The sequence below is a fragment of the Bos indicus x Bos taurus genome, chromosome 7, assembly GCF_003369695.1.
Source record: "Bos indicus x Bos taurus breed Angus x Brahman F1 hybrid chromosome 7, Bos_hybrid_MaternalHap_v2.0, whole genome shotgun sequence".
Classification (NCBI taxonomy): Eukaryota; Metazoa; Chordata; class Mammalia; order Artiodactyla; family Bovidae; genus Bos; species Bos indicus x Bos taurus.
This window is the reverse complement of record NC_040082.1, coordinates 95,247,584-95,274,106: the sequence shown is the minus strand read 5'-3', so window position 1 is coordinate 95,274,106 and position 26,523 is coordinate 95,247,584. Positions and strand designations below refer to the sequence as shown.

Sequence of the window (26,523 nt, the reverse complement as noted above, 5' to 3'; positions counted from 1 at the left end):
CTGTGGCCACCTCTGCCTTCATGGTCCCTGAGGCTCGGAGCTCACTTCCAGGTGGCCCTGTGACAATGTGGTGGGCCTGGGGACAGGGCAGAGTAGACAGGATGAAGGCCTTCTCGAGATCCATCCGCAGGGGAGGCATGGGAGCCTCACCCCACCCTAGGGGGCACAGTGCTCTCTCTTCCCAGCCAGCCCCAGCCACTCGCAGCCCACCTCCTGCAGCTTAGCCGTCTATTGTTGCCTCGGCCTCAGGCATCCCCACCCACCCCTGCCCATGCTTCCTACTGCCGCAGGGTCCCCAGTCCAGAGTGGTGGGGGGCTCCAGCCCACAAGCGCCTCCATGGCCCAGAGAACATGAGAGTGTGCCCCACACACACACCAGGCTAGCCGCCTGCCTTTAGCTGTCAGGTGAGTCCCTCACACAGGCCTGGGTTCTGCCCCCTGCTCAGATGACAGCTGCAGCCAGAGGGGAGCCCTGTCGGGTTCTTCCAGCCCAGGACCTGCATGTCCCAGTCAAAGAAAAGTGGGACCACATAACTTGAAGCAGAGTGTGGGGCATGATCCCTGGCAGGTCCCCTGGGCTCAAGCCCTCTGGGTGGAGGCATTCCTTCATCCTGGTGTTCTGGAAAGAGCCTGTGGGGAGGGGAGCCCTGGGGCAGGGCCTAGCCTGACTTCCTGGTCAGAGCAGGACTCTGTGCCCACTGAGTGCCTGGGTGAGCCGGGCAGTGGCGACCAGCCTCTGCCAGTTGGCCCCTGAAAGGAGAGAAAGAACGGTTCCGTTGCTCAGCAGTCCCTACAGCTCTCCATCAACGGCTGCCTTCCAGGGGGCGCGAGGGGCAGGGCCCAGGGGGTCCCTAGTACCCGTGTCTCCCCAAGGCAAGGCTGATTCCTTCAGTGTCACATCTACACGTGACATACCCACCCATAAGACTGGGATCCCCCTCCCCTAGGCCCCTTCTAGCTGGGCGTACCTCTTGCCACCTGTGCCAGTTTAATCTAACCCCAAGGGCAGAGGGGCTCCCCAGGGACCCAGCTTCCCAGCAGCCCAGGGCCTGTGAGTCAGTCCACGTCTGTCCATCGAGGGCCCCACCTTGGTTTCCAGTGGGTAGCGCTTGGGGCAAGGCGGAATGGAGTTGGATCGCCTGGCTCTGGGCTGGAGGTTTCTCTGCCGTGGTAGCCTGGTTTTTCTGCCTTGCTGGGGGCGGGGGCAGGCCAGGCTGGGTGGTGGCCGTGGTCCCCCTGCTGAGCTTGGCTGGCCCTCCATCCTCCCCAGGTGATCCGCAGGGGCTGGCTAACCATCAACAATATCAGCCTGATGAAGGGAGGCTCCAAGGAGTACTGGTTCGTGCTGACGGCCGAGTCACTGTCCTGGTACAAGGATGAGGAGGTGAGTGGCTGGCTGGGTGGGGCGGTCAATGGGTGATCTCCACACCTCCTGCCTCCGGGTGGCACTCTCTCAACTTACAGTGGATTTGGAAAAGGCGGCTTGAGTGCCCCTGTGATTAGGATGGTATCGGCCAGGTCTGGAGGGTGTGCAAAAGGCTCTGTGCCTCCTATCCCAGCCCCTCACAACCCACTGTGGGGTCAGGCCTGATGGGGGCTGGGCTCCCTGAGGAAAAAAGGGACATGGGGGAGGGGGAGCCAGCTACAGGCTCCAAACTGATCCCACCCTCCCAACAGTACGGCAAGGGAGGCTCTCAGAGGGGGCACAGACTCGGGCCAGGGACTCAGATTCACAACCAGGCCCTTAGCTCCTCTGGGCCTCAGTTTTCCCATCTGTGAAGTGGGGCAGGATGGTCCTTGCATCTGTGAGGTGCTCGGTCCCATGTCTGTCTTGAGATTATTCTCAGAAGGATGAGGGAGGCCTCTGGGAACAGCAACAGGACTAATAAGCACCAGGAGCGGGTCGCACAGTGCCTGGGGGCCTATGGACAGGGCTGTGAGTGAGTGCAGCCCTGATGACGCAGACTCCGTGGCCTGGGCCACCATGTTTCTCTCCTGTCCCTGGAGAGGCGCAGAGGCTCTCCTTGTTGTCAAGGTGATGTTAGGTGGCCATCGTTTGGGGTCTGTGAAAGAGGCTCCAGATGAAGGCACTTATAGAGATGGTGTGTTTCTTCCCCACATCCCTGTGAGCTCTGTACCCCTGCTCTGTGAGGCTGTCCGGGGCCCAGGCTTCACCTCCCCCATTGCCACCTTAACACATAGCTCCATCCTGTGGTCCCAGACGGCTGCCCCACACCCATCACCATATGGGCCTGATAGCGCTCTGCTCACATGCCCATGAATCTTGTTGTACAACTGCTGTATGTTTAGTTCACGTGGGATGGCACAGCCTCCAACGTGCCCTTGAAGGAGAGGCCGGGCATTCTGATCAGCCCTGGAGATGCCCCACCTGGCTCTCCTCCCTTGGGGGTTCTGGGATGACCCCCCCATTCCTGGGCCTCACTGGCAGCCGGTTGACCCCACCCCAGCTGTGTGTATTTCCACCCAGGCTCAGAGGGGAGGCAGGTAGAACGTGAGCTCTCTCAGGGCCCGTGGGGGAGCCCTCTCTTGTTTATGAAGCCCTTGCCCCATGCCAAGTTCACTGGCTAGGGGAGCCTGCCATAGTCCCCTGGGGAAGGCATTCTCTTCCTCCCCTTCCTCCTCAGTCAATACTCACATTCCTTTCGTCAGGTAAGGAAACTGAAGCTCTGAGCAGTGACTTGCCCCCATGTCACAGCGTGGGGAAGGGTCCCTGTGTGGTGGGTGCACGGTGCAGGCTCCCTGACCCTCAGCCCCTCAGCCCCACGCCTGGTCGGTTCCCCACTGCCCAGGCCGGAAGCAGTTCTGAGAAGAGGCGGGTGTTTGAGGAAAGAACGTCACCACCCCACTCCCCTCGAGGCCCGAGGCTCACTCCTGGAATGTTGCGAAGCCTTGAGAGGCCCGAGTCCCTGAGGGGACCCTGTCTAGGTGGCTTCTTCTCCACCCCTGGGGTAGGGGAGATGCGATGCCCGGGGAGCCTTCCAGGGCTGCGCCGTGGAGGGAGGGCGGGGCTGGGCGGCCCTCAAGGAACCTGCGTGGCCACAGCGGCTCCTCAAGATGGCCGAGGTGAAGTGGGGGCGGGGGGCGGCGCGTGCACGTTCCTTCCCTCTCTTTGCGCCCCCGGAATCTGAAACCCTGTCATCAGCTGTCAGCTGGTTTGTGCCTTTGGGCTTCGGGGCGTCCCCAGGGCAGGAGTGACAGACCTCGGCGGTTGGAGAGGGGCGTCGGGCTGAGACCCTGGCCTGGCGGTTTGCTGCCGGGCACCATCACGAGCCCGGTTTTTAACTTAAGGGGGGGCCCTTCGGACCCTGGCCTGGCGGTTTGCTGCCGGGCACCATCACGAGCCCGGTTTTTAACTTAAGGGGGGGCCCTTCGTTCCTCCTTCATCTCGGGGTTGAAAGTGGGAGCCCCAGACCCTCCCAAGGTGGCCCCAGAGCAGAGGCTAAGGCTGTGCTGGGAGGAGGGTCGCGCGCCTGCCGGCGGTAATGAAAACCAGCAGTCCCGTGAATGAGGCCCTGTGTGCGCCCAGACACAAAGCGGGCTGAGGTGGGGAGGGGCGCGCGCGAAGTCCTTGCTCTGTCCGTCCCCTGCCCTCTCCCCCTCCCCGTAGTTGGGATCCCCAGCAAGGACCCTGAGAATCCCACCCCACCCGGAGTGGCCACTCCCGGGGTCAGGCCACCTTCATAGAGAAGCCTCAGAGGGAGGCAAGACACCAGGGTTACTTTATTTAAAGAATAAACAAGAGATGGTAGTTCCAGGAGGGTGGGCACAGGGGACCGATTCAGCCAGAGCCCCTAGACCCCCAGCCAGTGTCGGGGTGCCCTTGGCCTTTTCCTGGCACCTCTCCCCCCTACCCCCGCCCAAGCCCTTCTTTATTCCAGAATCTTCTGTCCAGATCTCCGCCCCTGTGGAGAACAGGGCAGTGGGCGATGACACTCACCTCCGGGTGTGCCTCACTGTGGGGGTGGCAGCGAGTTTGGAGGGGGCCCATCCCGACGCGCCGCTTGCCCAAGCCCAGCCTAACCAATGTGCAGACTACTGTACACATTCAGAGCCCCCTGAACAGGTAGTCTGAACACTGGGTTGGCGGGGCCGGCTGTCCATCCATCCCGTGGGCCCCCTGGGCAGTGGCAGGGCCACCGCGCCTCTGGCACCTCCGAGGAAGCCACCCGCCCGCGACCGTCTGCTCGTCTCTTCTGACGTGGCACGGCTGGGGCCAGCGCGCATCTGGAGAAAGTTGTGGGTTTTCAGGAAATCCTAGGGAGGCGGTGGGGGTGGGGGAGGCGGGGGTGGGGGCCGGGAGGGAGGGTCTGGGACCAGGGCCTCTGCCAGCAGGAGAAGGTCTCTGGGGGTGGGGGCGGGGTGCACACGCGCCTCCGTGTCTGTGTGGTGTGTGTGTCACGTCTGTGTGGTGTGTGTTTATGTCGTGTGTGTGTGTGTGTGCGTGCCCGCAGCATCAGGAAGGCGGCGGCCCTGCTCTGGGCGGAATCACACTATAAACAATTCCAGATGTGGCGTCTTGCTCAGGGCCCGAAAGGACTGTGACTCAGTGACTTGGCCTGGCCGACCGACTGGAAGCTTCCTGCCTCGTGATGACATGATAGGGTGGGGGCAAGCAGAGCTTCTTCCACAAATTTCTGGGCCAGGAACTCAGACCCCAACCCCTTGTGAAGCCCCCAGAACTCTTTGCCGAGAGGTCAGAGGGCCTGCTCACACCCCCTGTGGCATGAATGGGGGGCGCTCACCTCCTTGGCTGCCGGGCTCCTCTTCCTGCCTCTCACTGTGGCTCGGCCTGGAGGAGCGCTGCCCTGCTTCCTTCTTGCATGGAGCCCCTTGGACTGACTGACCCTGGAGCACAGAGTGACAGACAGACAGACAAAAGAAAACCCCAGGTGCCTTGTAAGCACTGACTCCAAGGTGGACATGTGCTCAGAGTTTTCAGTGTCCGTCCTCGCCCTGGACCAGGAGGCCAAGGCTCCTATCCACCTTTTTAATTTTTGTTATTTGTTATTAATTGTTTTTTACCATGCCACAGGGCATGTGGGATTTTAGTTACCTGACCAGGGATCAAACCCATGCTCCCTGCATTGGAAGCATGGAGTCTGAACCCCTGGACTGCCAGGGAAGCCCTTCCTACCCACTTTTAGCAGCTGAAGAAACTGAGGCAGAGGAGAGACAATGAGTGGGGCGGGGACCGGCCCTTCTGATCTCCTAACCCCAGTCAGGACTGAGCCCCCACACCAAGCCTGCCCCTTCAGTAGTCCTGAAACTCCAGGCAGCCCTCCACCCACCGGGGAGCCCCCAGCTCCCTTTCCCATCACCACTGTGGCCCCTTTTGAATTCGGAAGCAGATGTCAATTGTGGGGCTTTGTTCTGATACCTTCCAGAGGTCAGGGGTAGAATGGCTATGGTGTGAGGGAGCTGGTCTCTGTTCTCCAAAGATGTCCAAGAGGTCAAAGGCCAGGAGGGCAGTGGGGAGACCCTGGCCTCTGAAGTCCCATGGGGCCCACTCCACTGCTGTGTGCCCTGGATGACCAGCTGCCCCCTCTGATCATGCTGCTTCCCATGCAGGGACGTGTGAGAGGGTTCCAAGAGCTGCTGGACACAGCATGTCTCCTCAGCCCTTGAGAGCTGCTGTGAGTTGGGAGTCGGGGGAGAGTTGGGGAGACCCCGATGCTGTGCTTTGGTTTTCTGATGTAGAAAACCCAGTTAATACGCTGCCACCTCCACCCCCGAACGAAGACTAATGATGCATTTGCACGGGCATATAGTAGGTGCTTAGCTGACATTATTGGGGCTCCGGAGTGTGACTCCCAACTCTGAGACTCACCAGGCCCAGAAACTTGGCCAGGAGATGCACCCTTTCTGAGCTGTTTGCTCAGTAGCCAGCAGGACCACCGTGACTGGCCCTCAGTGGGCACTTTCTGAACAAGGCCAGCCAGGCTTTGGAACTCAGGCCTCAGCTCGAGGGCTCCTCCCTTTCCAGCTTTGCCCAACCCCTACCCCCAGTGCCTGCCCTTCTATGCCTCAGTCTGTCTTGAAAATGGGATCATAGTGGTAACTCACTCGCAGGCTTGTTGTGAAACTGTAGGGGACTTAACAGTTATGTTCACTTAGCGGTTGGGATCCAGGTACAGTCAGAGCTGGCCGATTTTGAGCATCCCTTGTGTGTCAGCAGTGAGCCAGACAGGAGTCCCCACCCTTGGGGATTCAGTGGTCCCAGTGACCTAAGTCGATAAGCAAGATACGTGGTGTGCTGTGTTATGTGAGGAGAAGCACCAGGGTGAAAAGTAGAGGGCGAGTTTGGGGTGGGGTTGGAGCAGGCCTTGCACTCTGCACAAAGGTGTCAAGGAGGGAACCGTGTGGACGTTGAGGGTGGAGAGCAGCATTCCACGTGCAAAGGCCCTGGGGTAGGAGCCCACTTGAGATGTTCAGAGAGTCAGAGGCCAGCATGGCTGGGCCAGGTGAGCGAGGGGAGATGGGGCAGGTAAGTTCATCTGGGGAGAGCGAGCCACATGGGCAGTGTTGGATGTTGGCCATGGTCCTTGTGGTAGAGTTCAGCCAAGGCTGACGCCTCCCCTTCCTCTATCAGGAGAAAGAGAAGAAGTACATGCTGCCTCTGGACAACCTCAAAATCCGTGACGTGGAGAAGGGCTTCATGTCCAACAAGCACGTCTTCGCCATCTTCAACACAGAGCAGAGGTGAGCCCACCCAGGACCTAGGTCCCGGGGAGACCAGTGGCCCCATTCAGTCATTCTGCAGCATCTGCAGAACACTTGCTGTGAACAGTCCCTACCTAGGGTCTCAACGGTCCAGAAAGGGAGTCAGTCAAAAAACAGAAACGTGCTTCTGTGGGGCGGTCAGGGAAGGCCCTTCTGGGGAGAGGTGAGAAAGAAATGAGCAGAGCCATGGCAGATGCTAAGCAGACAAGGGATTGGACCTGGGGCTGGTACTCACGGGCGCCCCCTCGTGGTCATCAGGGGAACAGGCTGAGGAGGCCAGGGTGAGGGTGGGAGACCAGGGAGGAGACACCCGCACTGGCCCCGGTGGGCAGTGGTGGGGCTGGACCTGAGTGGGGCTGAGGACACAGAGGAGGAAGGGATGGATTCCAACAGAGGGACCAAACTCCTGAAGGCTGTGGGTATGAGAACAAGAAGGCATTGCCCAGGGACGGAGCTGCCGTTGGCTGACATGGGGCAGGCAGAGGCAGAAAAGGCTTGGGGCCAGTCAGAGGCTGGGTTTGGGCGATGCCAAGGGAGAGGGGCCCATGAGATTCCACGTGGAGTGTGAGGGAGGCAGCTGGGAAGGTACAAGAGACGTGTTCAGGACTGCCCTCTGGGCAGGAGTATGAACTGGGGATTCATTGCTTTGTGGTGGTGTTTCGGGTCTAGAGGGGGCCAAGATCCCAAGGCCAGTGTAACAGAGAAGAGAACAGCCCAGGAGACTCTCAGTAAATCCATCCCCAGGGGTGTTGGTGGGAGACTTTAGCAAAAGCCAAGGCACTTCTCTCAGCTCCAGAAAAGAGCCAGTTGGCAGGGGGTCCGAGAGCAGGAGGAACGGCTGAGCGTGGACCCAGGAGGGCCCCTGCTCAGATTCACACCATCACGCACGGACCCCCTCAAGCCAGGGTTCAGCCAAAGCCTGGTTGTTCTTCATGACTGGCCAGCAGGCACTGGCTTCCTCTCTGCTGGCCGCTGGAGTACCTTCCCCACTGGCTGTTCACACCCACTGGTTCCAGCTGAGCCACCTGGCTTGTGCAGAACAGCTCTGTCCTGCTGCTTTCTGGGCTGGCCTAAAGCTCTGAGATCCTCTTTGACCATCAGCTGCCTCCAAAGTCTTTTATAGCCCTTTTAGGCACATTCCTCCCACTCCCCACCTCCCATGCCTAAGAAGCCCTAGGGTATGTGAGAGAAACTGGGCTCTGCAGCGGGACAGGCCTGCTGGGAAGCTGTTCCTGGCTGCAAGATGCTGGGCAGCCAGCACACTTGCCTGGTCCTGTGATCTTCCATGCAGTAGGGTGAAGACATTGCCTAATATATTATTGAGGGGTGAGTTCAGGAAACAAAGAATGATAGTAGCAGAAACAAGATAGAAGTTTGGTGTTTTTTTAAATAGAAATCAAGTTCAGACGTTACCATCAAGGGCAGGTTGGACAAGCCCACAGGCATCCAGACCCAGGCCCTCCTTATTTCTCAGCTTTCCTTCTCTCTGTCCAAGATGGCTGCCCATTCTCCAGCCATCATGATGATGTTCCAGGCAGGAGGAAGGAGGAGGAGGAGCAACAAAGAAATGCCCTGGAAATCTCAGGGCAGCCACTCACTGACTGCTGGTTGGCCTGAGGACTGTCGTGAGGCCATGTGTGCCTAATCTCAAATCCAAACCTCACTGGAAGACTTTGGGACAGCTTGGCCATCTCAGCCACACCTGCCTTGCGGGACAGGGTGACAGGCATGTAGCATGGATCCTGGCCCCTATATAGAGAGAACACTGTCCTTAAATGCTGGTTAGTGCCCGTCTGTTTTCCCTCATCTCCCAGCCTTGTGGCTCTGCACCTTCTGCTCACAGACCCACGTGTGCCCAGCAATTCACAAGCCTTCACTGGGAGTCTTGGTCCTGTTCCTGGCCAGCTCTACCTCCTTTCTAAGAATCTGGGCACGTGCTAGACCTTCTGAGTGCAGTGTAGTAGCCACTGCCTACATGTGACTATTTAAATATAAATCAGTGGAAAAAAGGCTTAAGATCACTTTCTTGGTCACCCTGGCCCATTTCTTGTGCTCAGAAAGAAACTACCTGTGACTCACGGCTACTGTGTCGGGCAGCACAGGCAGAAAACGTTTCCACTATCACAGAACATTCTTTTGGACATGCTATAGTCTTTTTACCAGGGCTTCCCTGGTGACTCAGAAGGTAAATCCACCTGCAATGCAAGGGACCCAGGTTCAATTCCTGTGTTGGGAAGATCCCCTGAGAAGGGAATGGCAACCCACTTCAGTATTCTTGCCCAGAGAATTCCATGGACACGACTGAGTGACTGACACACGCACTGAGTCACCTCTCTAGAAACACTTAGATGGGAGCTCCCCAACTGGCGGAGAGTGTCATGGGTCACTGCCCCCCCAGGAGAGCATCAGGAGGGGAGTAGCTGAGCTCACAAACAGAATACCAGGGATGCTGCTAGATGCAGGCTCTCACGGAGCACACACCCTGCTCTCATCACGGTTTTGGGTGTCGCAGGCATGAACTCATGAAGCCTCCATCAGGCCAACGTGGTGTAGAGGCCACTGCCATCCTGGGGCCTCTGGTTGTGAGCGCCCGGGTCAAGGGTGAATCTCCGTCAGTCAGGCCAACCCCAGAGCCTGCACGCCAGCTCCTTGTACCCGCTGGGCCCCGGGCAGGGTTAGCCACAGGCCTTTCCCTCCCTCCCTCGCCCCGCAGGAATGTCTACAAGGACCTGCGGCAGATCGAGCTGGCCTGTGACTCCCAGGAGGACGTGGACAGCTGGAAGGCCTCATTCCTCCGAGCTGGGGTCTATCCAGAGAAGGACCAGGTGAGAGCACCCTGAGCTGTCCCCTCCCTCCCGAGAGAAGAAGGGCAGCCAGCATCTCACGGGCTCGGTCGTTTCAGGCTGTTTCCCAGAACTCTCTGAAGGCATGTAGCCCATACCCCCTCGCTCTCTGTTTTTTTAATTTTTATTTATTTATTTGGCTGTGCCGAGTCTTAGTTGCAGCACATGGAATCTAGTTCCCTGACCAGGGAATGAATCCGAACCATCTGTATTAGGAGCATGGAATCTTAGCCCCTGGACCACCAGGGAAGACCTCCCATGCTGTCTTGAACAAACAAAGCAGAAAGGGGGTTGGTGGGGGGGTGCTGTCATCAGCACCTAGATTCTCCAACTGAAGTCAAGGACAGGGATACACATGGGCTGGGATCCTGTCTGCTTTATTCTCTCTCCTCCTCCTGTCCTGAGGCAGAGTGAACGCGGCCCCAGATTAATGTGTTGATTAATGTGTTGTCCCATTCCCAGCTGAGTGTCTCTAGCCCACCTTGGGCCGCAGTCACCCCAGGTCCAAGCAGCTCAGGCCGGGGCAGGCAGGGCCGCACAGTGCCAACGCAGCCATCGGGGGCCAGCCCCAGGGAGTCAGCTGTGGGTGGGAGAGGGCAAGCAATTCCCAGAGGAGGGGGGTCCCCAGGCTCGCCTCAGACCACAGTTTCTATCTCACCGCTTCTCCCTCCTTGCAGGCAGAAAATGAGGATGGAGCCCAGGAGAACACCTTCTCCATGGACCCGCAGTTGGAGCGGCAGGTGGAGACCATTCGCAACCTGGTGGACTCGTACGTGGCCATAATCAACAAGTCCATCCGTGACCTCATGCCAAAGACCATCATGCACCTCATGATCAACAACGTAAGTGCCCGCCCCTCTGGGGCCCGCCCCACCATGTAGCCAGATGTGGCCTGAACACACTCTGTACCAAAGTAAAAGTCAGGGACTTCCTGGGAGTCCAGTGATCAGGACTCTGTGCTTCCACTGCAGTGGCACAGGTTCGATTCCCGGTTGGGGGACTAGGATCTCGCATGCTTCATGGCCAAAATAAAGGAAAAGATAAAAATTAAGAGTCTCACCACCTGATTCAAACATCACAGTTGGGACCCCCTAGCTTATCTTGGGAAATGGGAAGGTACAGGCCACCTGGCCTACATCCCCTCAGTTGGGTCATTGAAGCTACCACACACGTGTGCACTTTCTCTGACGTTCTGTAGCTTTATAGTAACCCTAGAGAAGGGACTGCTGTCATCCCCATTTTAGAGACAAGAAAACAGAGGCCCAGAGAGGTTAAGAAACCTGTTTCAAGTCACTCAGAAGACTGAGAGGTAGGATTCAAACCCCGGCTAAGTCTGTCCCCACCGTGGCCTCTAATGGCCTGTGCCCCACCTGCCTTCACCCTGCTACCCGGGGGCTCCCAAGCCTCTCAGGGCGTCTGGCATCTCTTGAGTGAAATATGGCTACGCTAATGTCTCCTGCTGCAGGCTGCTGGGACAGCTCAGGCCCTGGGCTCAGCGCTAGGCACTTAGCTGTATGTGTAGCCCAGGTTCAGTTTGTCTTGTGACTATAAGAGCTCACAGTAGGACAGTGCCTGAAGCAAAAATCTCGTGTCCCTTCCCTTTCACTATGTTCTTCCCAGTCTCCTCCTCATGGGTGTCCTGGTACATTCTCACATATGGATGGGATTGGCAATCTGTAGGGTGCTGCAGCTATGCAATTTTAAATGCATGTATGCCTTGATCCAGCAGTTCCACTTACAGGAATTTCTCCCCACAGAGACATTTGCCAGCATGCAAATTGAGCACATGCATGGTTATTCTTTTCAACATGTTTTATAGTGGCCAAGAAATAGAAATCTCTATCCATTTCTTAGAATTCGTTAAGTAAATATCCATTTTATTGCAAAAAAATACCCAAAAACAAAAGGATGAAAACTTTCTCCAGGTCTGTACTAACTTTATTAAAGTGGAAAAGGTGTAGAGTATAACAGAATGGTCAAGAAGGCTCTATTTGTGTAAAAACAGATGGGAAATCTTCTCTCTATATAATATGCCTAGGAATCTGGAAGTTTGTATAGGAACCTAGTGACCCTGGAAGGGGAATTCAGGAGGCCTAAAGAGACCAGAGTGGACAAAGGAGATTTTTCACTGTATTTTTAAGTGATACTTTTTTTCCTTTACTGCTACTGCTGCTGCTGCTAAGTCGCTTCAGTCGTGTCCGACTCTGCGCGACCCCATAGACGGCAGCCCACCAGGCTCCGCCGTCCCTGGGATTCTCCAGGCAAGAACACTGGAGTGGGTTGCCATTTCCTTCTCCAATGCATGAAAGTGAAAAGTGAAAATGAAGTCGCTCAGTCGTGTCCGACCCTCAGCGACCCCATGGACTGCAGCCTACCAGGCTCCTCCGTCCATGGGATTTTCCAGGCAAGAGTACTGGAGTGGGGTGCCATTGCCTTCTCCGTTTTCCTTTACTAGTTTTTCAAAATTTAAATGTTTGAATAGCTAATGCATTTACATGGTTTGCAAATGCAAAACTATCCAGCACTGTCAACTCTGCGTGTGTTGAAAGTTCATTTGAGAAAATCTGTCTGTATATATATTCTTTTTCATGTTTTTCATTACAGTTTATTATAGGATATTGAATATAGTTCCCTATGGTATATACAGTAGAGCATTGTTGTTTATCTATTTTATATATAGTAGTTTGTATTGGCTAATCCCAAACTCCTACTTTATCCACCTAATTTATCCACCACCACAACCACCAATGTCTGTTTGGTAACTGTAAGCCTGTTTCTGTTTTGTAAATGAGTCCATTTATATCATATTTTAGATTCCACATATGAGTCTTTTCCTCTCTGTCTTACTTAATATGATGATATCTAGGTCCATCCATGTTGCTGCAAATGGCACGCAGTTCAGTTCAGTCGCTCAGTCGTGTCCGACTCTTTGTGACCTCATGAATCGCAGCACGCCAGGCCTCCCTGTTCATCACCAACTCCCGGAGTTCACTCAAACTCACATCCATCGAGTCGGTGATGCCATCCAGCCATCTCATCCTCTGTTGTCCCCTTCTCCTCCTGCCCCCAATCCCTCCCAGCATCAGAGTCTTTTCTAATGAGTCAGCCCTTCGCATGTGGTGGCCAAAGTACTGGAATTTCATCTTTAGCATCATTCCTTCCAAAGAACACCCAGGACTGATCTCCTTCAGAATGGACTGGTTGGATCTCCTTGCAGTCCAAGGGACTCTCAAGAGTCTTCTCCAACACCACAGTTCAAAAGCATCAATTCTTACGGCGCTCAGCTTTCTTCACAGTCCAACTCTCACATCCATACATGACCACTGGAAAAACCATAGCCTTGACTAGACGGACCTTTGTTGGCAAAGTAATGTCTCTGCTTTTCAATATGCTATCTAGGTTGGTCATAACTTTCCTTCCAAGGAGTAAGCGTCTTTTAATTTCATGGCTGCCGTCACCATCTGCAGTGATTTTGGAGCCCCCAAAAATAAAGTCTGACACTGTTTCCACTGTTTCCCCATCTATTTCCCATGAAGTGATGGGACCAGATGCCATGATCTTAGTTTTCTGAATGTTGAGCTTTAAGCCAACTTTTCACTCTCCTCTTTCACTTTCATCAAGAGGCTTTTTAGTTCCTCTTCACTTTCTGCCATAAGGGTGGTGTCATCTGCATATCTGAGGTTATTGATATTTCTCCTGGCAATCTTGATTCCAGCTTGTGCTTCTTCCAGCCCAGCGTTTCTCATGATGTACTCTGCATAGAAGTTAAATAAGCAGGGTGACAATATACAGCCTTGATGTACTCCTTTTCCTATTTGGAACCAGTCTGTTGTTCCATGTCCAGTTCTAACTGTTGCTTCCTGACCTGCATATAGGTTTCTCAAGAGGCAGGTCAGGTGGTCTGGTATTCCCATCTCTTTCAGAATTTTCCACAGTTTATGTGATCCACACAGTCAAAGGCTTTGGCATAGTCAATAAAGCAGAAATAGATGTTTTTCTGGAACTCTCTTCCTTTTTCGATGATCCAGCGGATGTTGGCAATTTGATCTCTGGTTCCTCTGCCTTTTCTAAAACCAGCTTGAACATCTGGAAGTTCACGGTTCACATATTGCTGAAGCCTGGCTTGTAGAATTTTGAGCATTACTTTACTAGCGTGTGAGATGAGTGCAGTTATGCGGTAGTTTGAGCATTCTTTGGCATTGCCTTTCTTTGGGATTGGAATGAAAACTGACCTTTTCCAGTCCTGTGGCCACTGCTGAGTTTTCCAAATTTGCTGGCATATTGAGTGCAGCACTTTTACAGCATCATCTTTCAGGATTTGAAATAGCTCAACTGGAATTCCATCACCTCCACTAGCTTTGTTCATAGTGATGCTTTCTAAGGCCCACTTGACTTCACATTCCAGGTTGTCTGGCTCTAGGTCAGTGATCACACCATCGTGATTATCTGGGTCATGAAGATCTTTTTTGTACAGTTCTTCTGTGTATTCTTGCCACCTCTTCTTAATATCTTCTGCTTCTGTTAGGTCCATACCATTTCTGTCCTTTATCGAGCCCATCTTTGCCTGAAATGTTCCCTTTCTCTAGTCGGCATTATATCATTATTTTTTTATCACTGAGTAATATTCTTCTGTGTGTGTGTGTGTGTGTGTGTGTGTGTGTGCGCGCCACATCATTATTCATTCATCTGTTGATGGACATTTAGGTTGCTTCCACGTCTTAGCTATTGTAAATAGTGCTTCAGTGGACATTGAGGGTGCATGTATCTTTTTGAATTATATTTTTCTCTGGATATATGCCCAGGAGTGGGATTGCTGGATCATATGGTAGTTCTGTTTTTAGTTCTTAAAAGAACCTCCATACTGTTTTCCATAGTGGCTGCACCAATTTACATTCCCACCAACAATATAGGAGGATTCGTTTCTTACAAACCCTCTCCAACATTTATTATTTGTACATGTTTTGATGGTGGCCATTCTGACTGGTGTGAGGTGTACTTCATTGTAATTTTGATTTGCAGTTCTCTAATAATTAGTGGACATCTATTCTTAACAAGACAATTGTAGAAGGAGACTTTGGTTACGAGATCTCATATATCCATTGAATCGATATTTCTGTCTCAAAGCCACTCTTGCCCTTAATGGGGAAGCTCTGGAAGCATCCCCTCCAAAATCAACAAGTTGGCCATTTCCACTTTTATTTAACCTTCCTGTAGAGTTACTAGCCAATGCATTTAGATAAGAAAAATAATTTAAAGGTGTGAATGTTGAAAACGAATGGGAAAAATTGTCCCTATGTAAACATGAACTTGTGTACCTAGAAACTCCAAGAAAAGTAACTGAAAAACTACCATATCTTGTAGGAGTATTCAGGAAGGAACAAAGTATTAGGTTAATGAACAGAAACTAGCAGTTTTTAAACAAAAGTCAGTTTCAAGATATAATGGGAGAAAAGATAGCTATTAAAGATAAGATTCTAGGAATAAGTTTCACAAGAATCTCATGATTGAAAGAACACTGGCAAGCACCCCTGAGAGACCCAGGAGACCACTGAGTAGAAAGCTCACCTCCTTGTAAATATTGCCCATGTTCCGTAGTAAAGTTAAAGACTTTAAAGAAGAGCATGGTGAACCAAGCCCATCACAGCCGCTGGCTGAGTTCTTGGCCGGTGTGGTGGGAACCTCTGACCTCTCCAACCCTTGCCCCCAGACGAAGGCCTTCATCCACCATGAGCTGCTGGCCTACCTGTACTCGTCGGCGGACCAGAGCAGCCTCATGGAAGAGTCGGCTGACCAGGCCCAGCGGCGGGATGACATGCTTCGCATGTACCACGCGCTCAAGGAGGCACTCAACATCATTGGGGACATCAGCACCAGCACTGTGTCCACTCCCGTGCCCCCACCCGTTGACGACACCTGGATCCAGAACACCAGCAGCCACAGGTCCGTGAGGCTGGATTGCCCACAGGCTGCAGAGGGTACTGCCTGTGGGTTCCCAGCTCTACCCACCCCCACCCCCATGTGTCCATCAGGGCACAACCATGGGTGGCCAGGGTGCAGGGCCCCTGCCCACAGATGGTACAGCACCCAGGGCTGGCCATAGTGTGGGACTGCCACCCCTGCCTAGGCCTGAAGGGACAGGGGGAGAGAAGGGTTAATGGCCTGCCTGTCTCCTGATGCCTTCTGTTGGTTAAGGCCAAACACAAACCAGAGAGGGCAAGGGACCTGGGCAACCCTGGCCATACAGGTGAGCCTCCTGAAGCACAGAGCAAGCTGGGAACGGCTGGTGGGAGAGGACTAGAGGGACACGTGGAGGGCGTAACTGGCATCCCCCGCCCTGACCACCTAGAGCTGAGGTGCAGTGAGGCCCTGACATGGGCACGTCAGAGCATCGGGCAGGGACACCTGACCAGTAACAGGGCAGGTGGTGCGAGGAGAGAGGGTGGCCCAGAGAAGTCTCAGAAGGTGCCGGTCTTTCCAAGCCCTCAGGGAGCCTTGAGGTTCCTTGGAGAGCAGACCCAGCCTCCAGCCTGAGATGCAGCACCCAGAGGGGAGCCTGTGGGTGCGTGGGCCAGGGGCCCATGGACCTTACAACCTCTGAAGGCATGCTGGGCTCTGGAAGGATTTTTGGCTTCAAAGGGTGGATTGGCGTCGTGGGGAGGCTGGAATGGGGCCAGTGACAGGGAGATGCCAGAAGGAGTGAGACTAGAGGGAAGCAGGAGCCCTTGTTGACTGAGGACAGGTGCTGGGCCCTGGCTCAGGTCCTGGGGGGGCACAGAGGGGCCCAGAGCATCTGTGCTGACCTGCCCAGGACCAGCTACTCACTGCATCTGGGTGGGTGGTAGCTGGTGCCAGCCTGTGTTACGGAGGAGGCCGCCCTCTGGCCAGTGCCCTGGCCCCACCTTGCGCTTCTGTGCCCATATGGCCACACCCATATGGCCAGTGCACCCACCCACCAGTTCACCTCACCCCCCTTCTCTCTCCACAGCCCCACTCCGCAGCGCCGGCCCGTATCCAGCGTGCACCCCCCAGGCCGGCCCCCAGCAGTGAGGGGTCCCACCCCAGGGCCACCCCTGATTCCTGTGCCGGTGGGGCCAGCTTCCTTCTCAGCGCCCCCGATCCCGTCCCGGCCCGGCCCCCACCCCGGCGTGTTTGCCAACAACGACCCCTTCTCAGCCCCACCTCAGATCCCATCTCGGCCGGCTCGGATTCCACCCGGCATTCCCCCTGGAGTGCCCAGGTAAGGCTAGACCCCCTTGCCACCCGCCACCTAGAGACACCCGCCTGTGCCCTGCAGGGAGCAAAGGAGTTACCAGCATCCCTGTGGGGCTCACGGGGAAACTGAGGCCCCGAGAGGCCTAATTCACAGTGCAACGGAGTCCAGGTGACTCCCAAGCTCCCACGCCCATCCTCTACATGAGCACGTGGGCCCCCTTGTAGCTCGGGTCCCTCCCATGGGACCCCTTCTTCTGGTTTTGACCAGTTTCCCTTCTGAGGACATGCACATCAGGCGCTGCCCATCCCCTGCCCTGGCTTGCCCCTCCCTGGCTGCCAGGCTCTTTCTTCCCCTTTTCTCCCATGAGCAACCTGTGGTCCGGAGTGGGCGCAAGTGCTGATGCCCTGGTTGGCTCATTCCTTCCCAGCATCAAAGCAGCCATTGTGTAGCACCCAGATGGGTGATGGCCTTCCTGTACTCGTCGAGGTCAGGGCTTCCCACCACCCCAGCCAAGAACTCAGCCAGCTGTTGTGATGGGCTTGGAAGAGCATTCACCATGCTCTTTAAAGTCTGTAACTTTATTACGGAACATGGGCAATATTTACAAGGGGTGGGGGAGGTGGGGCCTGGGTCCTCGGCCTTGCCCGGCTTCCAGCCTCACTGCCCTCTCCCCCTCCTGTCTTTATTCTCTTTGCAGCAGAAGACCCCCTGCTGCGCCCAGCCGGCCCACCATTATCCGCCCAGCCGAGCCATCTCTGCTCGACTAGGCTGCAGGGGTTGGGGGTCATGTTCTTGGGAGTCCTCGAGCAGGACCCTCGGTGCAGGAGCTTCGGTGGTCTAAGCCCACCTGCCGCCCCTGGCCCTCCCGTCCCCAGGCGGGACCAGGCTCCCTGCGGGCAGCCCCTGGCTCTTCCCTAACCCTGGCCCCCATCCCCGGCTGGACACAGCACTGAAAGGAGGGCCCCTGGAGCCCCAGAATGAGGGGTGCTGGGGTGTTGCACTTTGGGAGATGGGGTCTCAGGTACCAGAGGAGAGAGCTGCATCTTGAGTGCCATCTTGAAGGAGGGAGCCAGGCTGGTGTGGGGGGTGGGGTTCACCCGGGGGGTCTCTGGCCAGGAAAGCCTGAGTGGACCAGGCCTAAGAAACGGCACCACAGTGTCCATACCCCATAGGCCTTTCTCTGCTTCTCAGCAGCTGGGGCTCCCATTGGCAAGCCAGGCCCCGCGGGCCCAGCACTACCTGCCCGCCTGCCCGAGTTGTACATATTCCTTCCTCGGCCGCATTAACTGCACGGCCCAGCCTCGGCTGCCAGAGGTGCCTTCACCAGGTCCGGAACACTCGGCCCCGGCCAACCTCTCTCCTCCCTGGGCGCCCCCTTTCTCTTCCTGGGTCCCCAGGGCAGCCGGGGTTCGAGGCTGAATGGGATGGGGAAGCTTGGGAGGGCCTCTGGGTCCCCACCCGGGCCTCCCCCACGGGTCAGGCTCCGGGCGGCCTCTCCGTGAGCAAAGCTTCTCGCTCGCTCGGTTTGACCACTGTAAGTGCCTGCACTCTGTACCCTATTAATAAACTACAATAAAGGGAAGACGCTTCTGGTGGCTCGTGTGTGGGCCTTTTGTGTTGCCGTTCAGGCTTGGGGGGTGGCCTTGCCCCTGTCCCTCCCACCACGGGCCCCCCCCCCCATACCTCACTCACAGGGCCTCTGCTCTCAGGTAGGAGGGTTCACTTCTACTAGAGGGGAGAGCTTTTACTTTCCTAAACACCTCAGGAGCAGAAGCAAATATTCCCCCTCCCCCTATCCCCTCGTGATTCCCAGGTGGCACTGGTGGTAAAGAACCTGCCTGCTAATGCCAGAGACATAAGAGAGACCGGTTCCATCCCTGGGTCAGGAAGATCCCCTGGAGGAGGGCATGGCAACCCACTCCAGTATCCTTGCCTGGAGAATCCCATGGACAGAGGAGCCTGGCAGGCTACATTCCATAGGGTTGCAAAGAATCAGGCATGACTGAAGTGACATAGCCTGCACACACACACCCCATCCCCACACACAAGATGCTTGGCTGGAGCCCCTAACACAGCGCTGATAACAGGCCAGGATGGGGGACCTGGGACAGGTGTGCGAGTTACTGAAGGGAGAGGGTATCTTGGCCGCCCACCTTATACTGTGCCTTGGTCAGGCTCCTCCTCACCCCCACAGTCCTGAGGGCTTCCCCCTTCACCCTCTTGGGGGCACAGGCCTTCTGGCTTAGCCCGGGTCACAGTTAAACTTTGCTTTCTGATTTTTTCTCTTGTGCCCAGGCGACCACCTCCATCAGCTCCTGCCCGGCCTTTCTTCTGAGCTTCGTGGGAGACCCCTCCCGCCCGTCCGGCTGCCCTCTTGGGGGCAGGACTGTCCTGGCTGGTGTCCCTGAGCCCCAATCACCAGGCACTGTGATTTTTTTTCTGACCATAATTTATTGACTCTGGTGCCCAGACCACCCTTTGTTCCAGGAGGCTCCCATGCAGGCTTGAGCTGGGCCATCCCTTGGCCCCATGTGGGGCCCCTGCACAAAGAGCAGGAGGGCCAGGTGGTCTTACAGACTCCGCTCCCCAAGTTCTGTAACCAGACCTCACACCCAGCCCACTCCCCGCTGGGCTGAGGGGCCAGGCCCCTTCCTGTCAATAAAAGTGACTGTTCTGGCAAGAACACTGCAGCCAAGTCTTGTTCCCCCTGGCTCCTGGCACAGCAGGCCACCCCCAGTAGCAGCACAGGCCTTGGGTGGAGCCACAGGAGAAGGCAGGCAGGCAGAGGATCCCGCAGCAGTCAGCCCCCTCCTATCGGGACCTGACTTGGAGGGCCAGTGGCGAGAGAACAAGGAGTTTGCTTCCTGGGCCTAGTCCGGCACTGCACAGGGCTGGTGCAGACTGGAAGACTCTGCCTAAGGCACGTTACCGCAGGGGACAGAGGCAGGGCCAGAAAACCCCAGGGTTGCCTTTGAACCCTGCAGTGCCCCCCATGCACCATTTCTAGGAAAACAGGTGCAGCCACTGAGCCATTCCTCCTGGAGGGACCCACACCTGCAAGCCAGCCGGTGCTCCCCACCCAGGCCCGAAAGGGTGGAGACACAGTGGGTGCCCCTCCTTAGGGCTGGAACTACACAGCCTCCCCTTGTGTAGGAAACAATTGGGGAAGGATGCCCCTAAGTCTCACATGCATGCGCCGTGCTGCCCCTCCTCTCCCCTGTTCTTCCACGGCAACAGGCTACATAGGCACAGGCCGCTTGTCCTGAAAGAAGCGCTTGAGCGTGCAGACTTGCAGCACGGCCACCAGCAGCAGCACGGCCACATTCACGGCCGACCAGAAGTTGACCCGCTCCAGGTTGCCTTCTTGCAGGTTGCGGTCACGTGCCTCAAAGGCTCGCAGCAGAGTCAGCACTTGGATGCTGCGCTCCAGCCGGATCCTCATGGTCTCGATGGACTCCTGTGGCAGAGAGGGGAAAGGCAAGGATTTGTCCTGCAGGATGGGAGTGAGACTTCGTTTGTGGGGGAGAGAGCTGAGAGCACAGATTCGGTGGCCAGGCTGCCTGAGTCTCAAGCCCTCTGCCATTCACTGGCTGTGTGACCATGAACAAGTAAACAACCTCTCTGGGCCTCAGTTTCCTCCTCCGAATTAAACCTCAGGGTTGTAAGAAATGAATGCCCAATTAGGCATGAAGAGCATACTAACCAGTAATTAATAAAAAGCAGTAGGTGAAGCCAGATTGCTTGGGTTCAAATATTGGCTCTGTTGCTGGCTGTGTGGCCTTAGGAGAATTACTTAGCCATCCTGTTCATCAGTTTCCCCAACTGTAAAATGGGGGATAATTAGAGCACACTCCCCATATATAGGGGGCTTCCCTGGTGGCTCAGACGGTAAAGAATCTGCCTGCAGTGTGGGAGAACTGGGTTCGATCCCTGGTGTGGAAGATCCCCTGGAGAAGGGAATGGCTACCTAATCCAGTATTCTTCCCTACATATACAGTGGAGACTTCATGAGTTATTCAAGCCCTTAGAAAAAGGTTTATACCTAGAAATGTTCTACTGTTATTAGGTTGTGGGTACCAGTATGTAGGGGGCTTCCCAGGTGGGGCTAGTGGTAAAGAACCTGCCTGCCAGTGCAGGAGATGTAAGAGAAGTGGGTTCGATCCCTGGGTCAGGAAGATCCCCTGGAGGAGGGCACAGTAACCCACTCTGGTATTCTTGCCTGGAGAATCCCATGGACAGAGGAGCCTGGTGGGCTACTGTCCACAGGGTCACAAAGAGTTGGATATGATAGGACTGAAGCAATTTAGCACGCAGGCACCAATATGTAGGAAAGGTGGGGTCAGGCCCAGGCAGACCCCTGCCAAGGTGAGAGGGCAGGGAGCAATGCCAGAGATCTGGAAGGAGTGGCCCCAGCTCTCCTGGGCGCACCTTGATGTCCTCCATCTTGACTTCCAGAATCTCCTCAGGCTCCACAGCCTCTGCCCAGCCCTCGACCTCCTCCTCATCCTGCAGGCTGTCAAAGATGAGTTCAAAGAACACCAGCTTCTCCGAGATGGTGCTGAAGGAGTTGTCAAAGCACAGCTTGTAGTCCCCGGCCTCCGTGGGCTCCACCCTGGGCATACAGACACACATGACCCTGAGTGGCCGACCGGCTGGACTTTTCGAGGCAGGCAGGGTGGTAACCCGAGGCCGCCGGCAAGGGGCAGGGCTGTAACTGAATCCAGACAGCCAGCGGGACTTAACTCACGTGTGCACACCGTCTGCCTTGCGGGACTCGCTGACCAGCAGCACTCCCTGAGGGCTCTCCAGACTGAAATCCACGTCCAGCCCAGCACCTCCGATCACCTGGGGGGCAGGTAAGAGCAGGATAGAGGACTAGGGCTAAGCCAAAGGCACCTTCCAGAGAACGTCAGGGCTGGACCGACCCGCGTAGACCCATACCGACCACCACCCAGAGGTCTACCTGAGTTCTGACACCTACACCTTCAAGCCAGTCTTGCCCCACTCCCGTCCCTCTGGCGCGCCCCTTGCCTCGGCTCCGCCCGAGTTGATGCCCTCTTTTAAACGGCCACGCCCCCCCCTAGAGATCGCGTCCCGACTTGGCCATACCCCAAATGAGACGACGGAGCCCAGCCTTCTTTACTTAGCCCAACCTCCGAGAAATTATCAGATTGACCACACCTTTTTTGTACTGCATCCTGGTCTTCCCTCCCAACTCCCTCAATCGATCCAATCCTTTTGACCACGCCCACTCGCGACGGTCCTGCCTTCTGACAGGCTCCCTCGTTCTCCCGATGGCCCCGCCTCTCCGCTGCCCCACTCTAGCCCCGCCTTCTATTCCCACCCCTTCCGCTCCCACGCGCTGTCCCCGCCCCTCAGGCTCCCTCTCCCTGGCTCCGCCCTCGTGCGCCTACGCTAGGGCTCTTCCTCCTTCCCTTCTTCAATGTATGCAAAGCATGCTCTGGTTTGGCCACGCCCCGTCTCCGTGCCTCAGCTCGCTCCCCAACCCGGGACCCTGTACCTGGTACTCAGTCTCAAGGCTTGCGTTGGCCGGCGCGGACTGATAGAAACACTGCTTCCGCCCCGCAGGCAGCAGGAACGTGAACTCGCCGTCCTGGATCGGCGGGGGCCCTGCCCCTCCCACGCCCACTGGCGGCAGTAGTAGCCACAGGGCCAAGCCTAAGGCCGTGCCGGCCGCCATCATCCGGGTCACTCTCTGGTCTGCTAACCGGTTGCGGTTCCTTTAAGGAATAGCTCTGTCCACTATGCTATTCGGCGGAGTTCATTGGCAGCCGCTTCTGTCCGTTATCCGAAGCCCGCGGAACCAGGAGTGAAGGACCCCCCGAGAGCCTAGCTGCCTGAATGAATGCCTGATGCGCCTGAAAACACTCGATCTTCTACAGATTTTTCTTTGTAAAGCCTCTTTTCTAGCCTCAGTAACTGTGGGGAAAATTACAAAAATAAAACCACGATGGTACATCCTCTTCAGGCAAAAGTTAAGACAACTGTGGTGGAGGCAGCTAGGTCCTGCGGTTTTCCCAAAGTACCCCGCGCGTGACTACTGTTGTTCGAATCCGTCTGGGTGGTGTCGAAAATAGAAGCAGGGCGTGTGCCTGCACGCGACCCGTAGGGCTCGTGTATAAAAAAGCTCAGCTAGGGTGGGTGGAGACTTCTATTAACGTGGGTTCTAGCCGGTCTCTGGTCCTAGAGCTTGGCCTCAGGTCCGATGCCTAATGTTTCATTCCTTGGCGCCTTAGAACCGTCGCTTTATCAGTCTCCTTGTTTCTAAATCGGAGGTGATGATAATTGAGATGAGGCCTGGCCCATAGTGAGCTCCCTGCATTTTTTACATATTGTTTGCTCGGGAGCCTGGCCTCACCCTGCTCGCGAAGGGTATCAAACTCGACAGCCCAGGTGCTTAGCGTCAGCAGAGAAAAGCAGAGTGTGGGCTTTCAAGGCAGATTGCCTAGTTCAAACCATGCCCCATGCTTTACTTGAGGCATCACACTGCTGGGCCTCACGGGATGATCTAGTCCTTGACTGGGCTATTGTGAAGATTAAGTAAGATGATGTTTATTTAGTGCTTGGTGCATCCATAGGCCCTCAGTAAACATTAATTTATATTCCACGTTTATCGCCTTGCTTTGGGCCTACCGCCAATTAATCTCTCATTCTGGTTTAGAGAATTTGGAGGCAACCTAAGCAAACAGATAAGAAAGATGTCATTGGAGAATCGGACTGTGGAAATTCCATCCAAACATAAAAAATGTTCAGATTGGCAGTGTTGAGTTGTTCAAGATAGCCTGAAAAGGTTGGCAGGTGGTGATAATTATGCTTTGAACACAGCTTGTGGCTGTCAACTACACATTTGGAGAGCTTGGGGAAGTAACACTTTGTAATGTCAAAGTTTATGTATGGTCATGGTATTCCTTTTGCAGGAGGAGGGCAGGGGGACACTGCAAGGTATGTGGGTGTTCCTTACTGTTCCAAGTTTTTCTGTCATTCAGAGTTACTACTTGAACATTTGGAAGTAGTTGAGAATGGGTGATAAATTTTTGTTAAGGATTCTTTTTTAACAAGGGGAAACTCACATTAAAAAGAACCATTTTAAGTAAACAACTCAGTGGCATTTAGTATATTCATAATATTGTGCAACCATTACTTCTACTCACTTCCAAAACATTTTCATCAGGAAGGAATCCCTGTACCCATCCAGCAATTATTCCTCATTCTTTCCTCACCCCAGTCTGGTGATCAATCTGCCTCCATGAGTTTGCTAATTCTGGATATTTCATGTAAATGGGATGTTTGACCATTAGTGTCTGGCTTGTTTTTCTTAGCATAATGTTTTTAAGGTTTATCATCATATCACTATTTCTTTTTTTACAGCTGAGTAGTATTCCATTCCATCTATTGGATGCTTGGGTTGTTTCCAAATTTGGCTATTGTGAATAGTGCCTCTAGGAACCTGTTTGTATATGTATTTGTTTGAGTATCTGCCTTCAGTTCTCTGGGGGTATATACCTGGGAGTGAAGCTGCTGGGTCATATGGTAATTCTATGCTTAACTGTTTGAAAAACTGCTAAACTTTCCCACAGTAAAGTTGCACAATTTTACATTCCCACCAACCATGGACGAGGGTCCCATCCCAATTTTCCTACATCCTCATCAACATTTGTTATATTCCATTTTAATGTTAGTATATTCCTTCTGATGTATGTGAAGTGGTATCTCATAGTAGCTTGTTTGTTTGTTTCCTTTCTGAGGATGAGTCCATTTTATTGAGGGGCATCAAGGGAAGGTCTTAGGACTGGGAGGACAATGAGATCTAACATCCTTCTCCTAGCTGGGATCTCCTCAATTTTACAGTCGCTGAAAGCTCAGTGGCTAGGTAGGTTTGTTTTGTTTTGTTTTGTCATGCCACATGGCTTGCAGGATCTCAGTTCCCTGACCACAGGATCTCAGTTCCCTGAACCCTGGCCACAACAGGGAAAGCCCAGAATCCTAACCACTAGGTCACCAGGGAACTTCTAAAAGTTCATAGTGGTTTTGATTTGCATTTTCTTAATGATATTGAGCATCCTTTCATGTGCTTATTGGTCACTTGTGTATCTTCTTTGGAAAAATATCTGTTCATGTCTTTCGTCCATTTAAAACTTGGATGTTGTTATTGTCGAGTTATAATATTCATATATTATGGAATGAAAAAGGAAGAAAGGAAAACAGTGAAAAACCTCTCCTGCTCTTTGCCAAACTCTGCTGTAGCACATCAATACTCCATCTGGGTATTTATAACTCTGCCTTAGCCTTCTCTTCCTATTTGCATCAAGCCTAGAAATTGACCAGAGATGAAAGAGTAAGGTCTTCTTAAGTCTTTCCTGATCATCTGTCCTGCCCTGGGTATGCACACTGCTCCCTAAATTCCCCAGTATATATGGGTGCTTTTGAGTACCTTAATTACCCAAAGAAACTCACCCCAGCTTTTCCTCCCAGCTTTTGCCATGTATGTTATTGTCCGCCATTGTAATCTTGTACAGCAGAGAGCTGTGAGTTGTTCCTTTACCTTATAGTGTTTTCTAGAAATACATTCTGAGTTAAAGCACACTGAGTCAGTCCCTCAGGTTACCCCCAGACATGTTAGAACACACACACACAATAGTGTGAGAATGAGGGCTGTTCTGCTCCCTCAGAAATGGAACCGGGGCCCCATGCTGGGGACACAGGTGGCTATCTTCAGATCCTCCACTGTGCTGGCCAAGGAGATGAGGAAGGGTATGGAAAACACCACAAAGCTTTCCTGCCACGTTCAAGTTGCCTCTTCTTGATTTGCATTTCCTTGGTTGACATAAATGTTTAGCTGTTTTCCCGCATTCAGATAAAATTGATTCTTACCATTTTTCCTCAATTTGTTGATGTTTTGGATGAGATACAGGCCTATAGAGCTACCAACCCCACCTTTTTCACTGTTGGCTGGGACGAGTGGGTGATTCTTATTTTCCCTCAATTAAGTAAAATCCTCCCTCTCCCCCAGTATTCAACAACATGTACTGAGTAGACACTATCAATGTCCTGGGAGCTGTCATCTCAGTGCTGCTCCACTAACTGATTTCAGGTTCTCAGAGGTGCTCAGAAGTCAATGCTAGGTGGGTAGGTAAGGTGACTTATTTCACCTAGGTGGAGTTGGGGAGAGCTTCCCCAAGGAGGTGGCATTGAATTTCAGATTTGAAGTAGTATGGAGAAGAAGAAAGCAGAAAAAAACAGTTCTCTGACATCAAAGGCACTCAGAGTTCAAGGGGCAGAAAGGGGATGAAGGTGGGGTGGGTGGGAGGAGTAGCCAGAGAAGAGATGGGAATCTTGGGCAGACCAGCCCCTCATACAAGGCCCCTCTTTCCTTTGTAATGTTGGCCCAGAATCTTAGCCGAGGGTTCTTATGACCATGGGGAGTTGGCCGACTGGCTTCTGGAGGTCAGGGATTCCCTTGAAATTACAATCAAAAGATTACAAGAGCGTGTGCTGGGCAGTGTGTTTTGTTTTCCCCACCAGAACTGTTCTCCACCATACTCTGTACTGCTTCACAGCGGGGGTGGAGGGGCTAGGGGGCTGATATCTCCATCCTGGATCAATGTGGCTGCCTTTTCCTCTGCTTTCCAGTTGAGTTTGGCCCTGGCAGGATATCTAAAGGCTTCAGGAAAGGAAGGTCTAGGTATCTATCCCCTGGTTCCTATC

General features: G+C 54.2%; 2 protein-coding genes across 14 annotated transcripts in view; one reads left to right on the top strand and one right to left on the bottom strand.

Moving 5' to 3' along the window:
• The window catches only part of DNM2 (dynamin 2), an 86,488-nt gene extending 67,008 nt beyond the window's left edge, over positions 1–19,480 (top strand). For 7 of the 13 annotated variants that reach the window (XM_027547714.1, XM_027547711.1, XM_027547712.1 and 4 more), the window contains 7 exons: positions 1,271–1,384; positions 6,611–6,720; positions 9,455–9,566; positions 10,262–10,426; positions 15,292–15,524; positions 16,570–16,821; positions 17,495–18,393. In XM_027547714.1, the coding sequence (XP_027403515.1) occupies positions 1,271–1,384; positions 6,611–6,720; positions 9,455–9,566; positions 10,262–10,426; positions 15,292–15,524; positions 16,570–16,821; positions 17,495–17,564 (1,056 nt within the window). In that variant the 3' untranslated portion in view covers positions 17,565–18,393. Of the gene's footprint in view, positions 1–1,270; positions 1,385–6,610; positions 6,721–9,454; positions 9,567–10,261; positions 10,427–15,291; positions 15,525–16,569; positions 16,822–17,494; positions 18,394–19,092 lie in introns of those variants that run through there. The other 6 variants (XM_027547723.1, XM_027547717.1, XM_027547724.1 and 3 more) reach the window with 2 other exon arrangements.
• On the bottom strand, positions 19,229–22,785 carry TMED1 (transmembrane p24 trafficking protein 1). Its single transcript, XM_027547725.1, has 4 exons — positions 22,319–22,785; positions 21,545–21,642; positions 21,226–21,409; positions 19,229–20,254 (listed from the first exon to the last, which is right to left on the bottom strand). Exons 1-4 carry the CDS (start codon positions 22,499–22,501, stop codon positions 20,036–20,038), a joined length of 684 nt encoding a protein of 227 aa, XP_027403526.1. The 5' UTR covers positions 22,502–22,785; the 3' UTR covers positions 19,229–20,035.
• Positions 22,786–26,523: the final 3,738 nt, after the last annotated feature.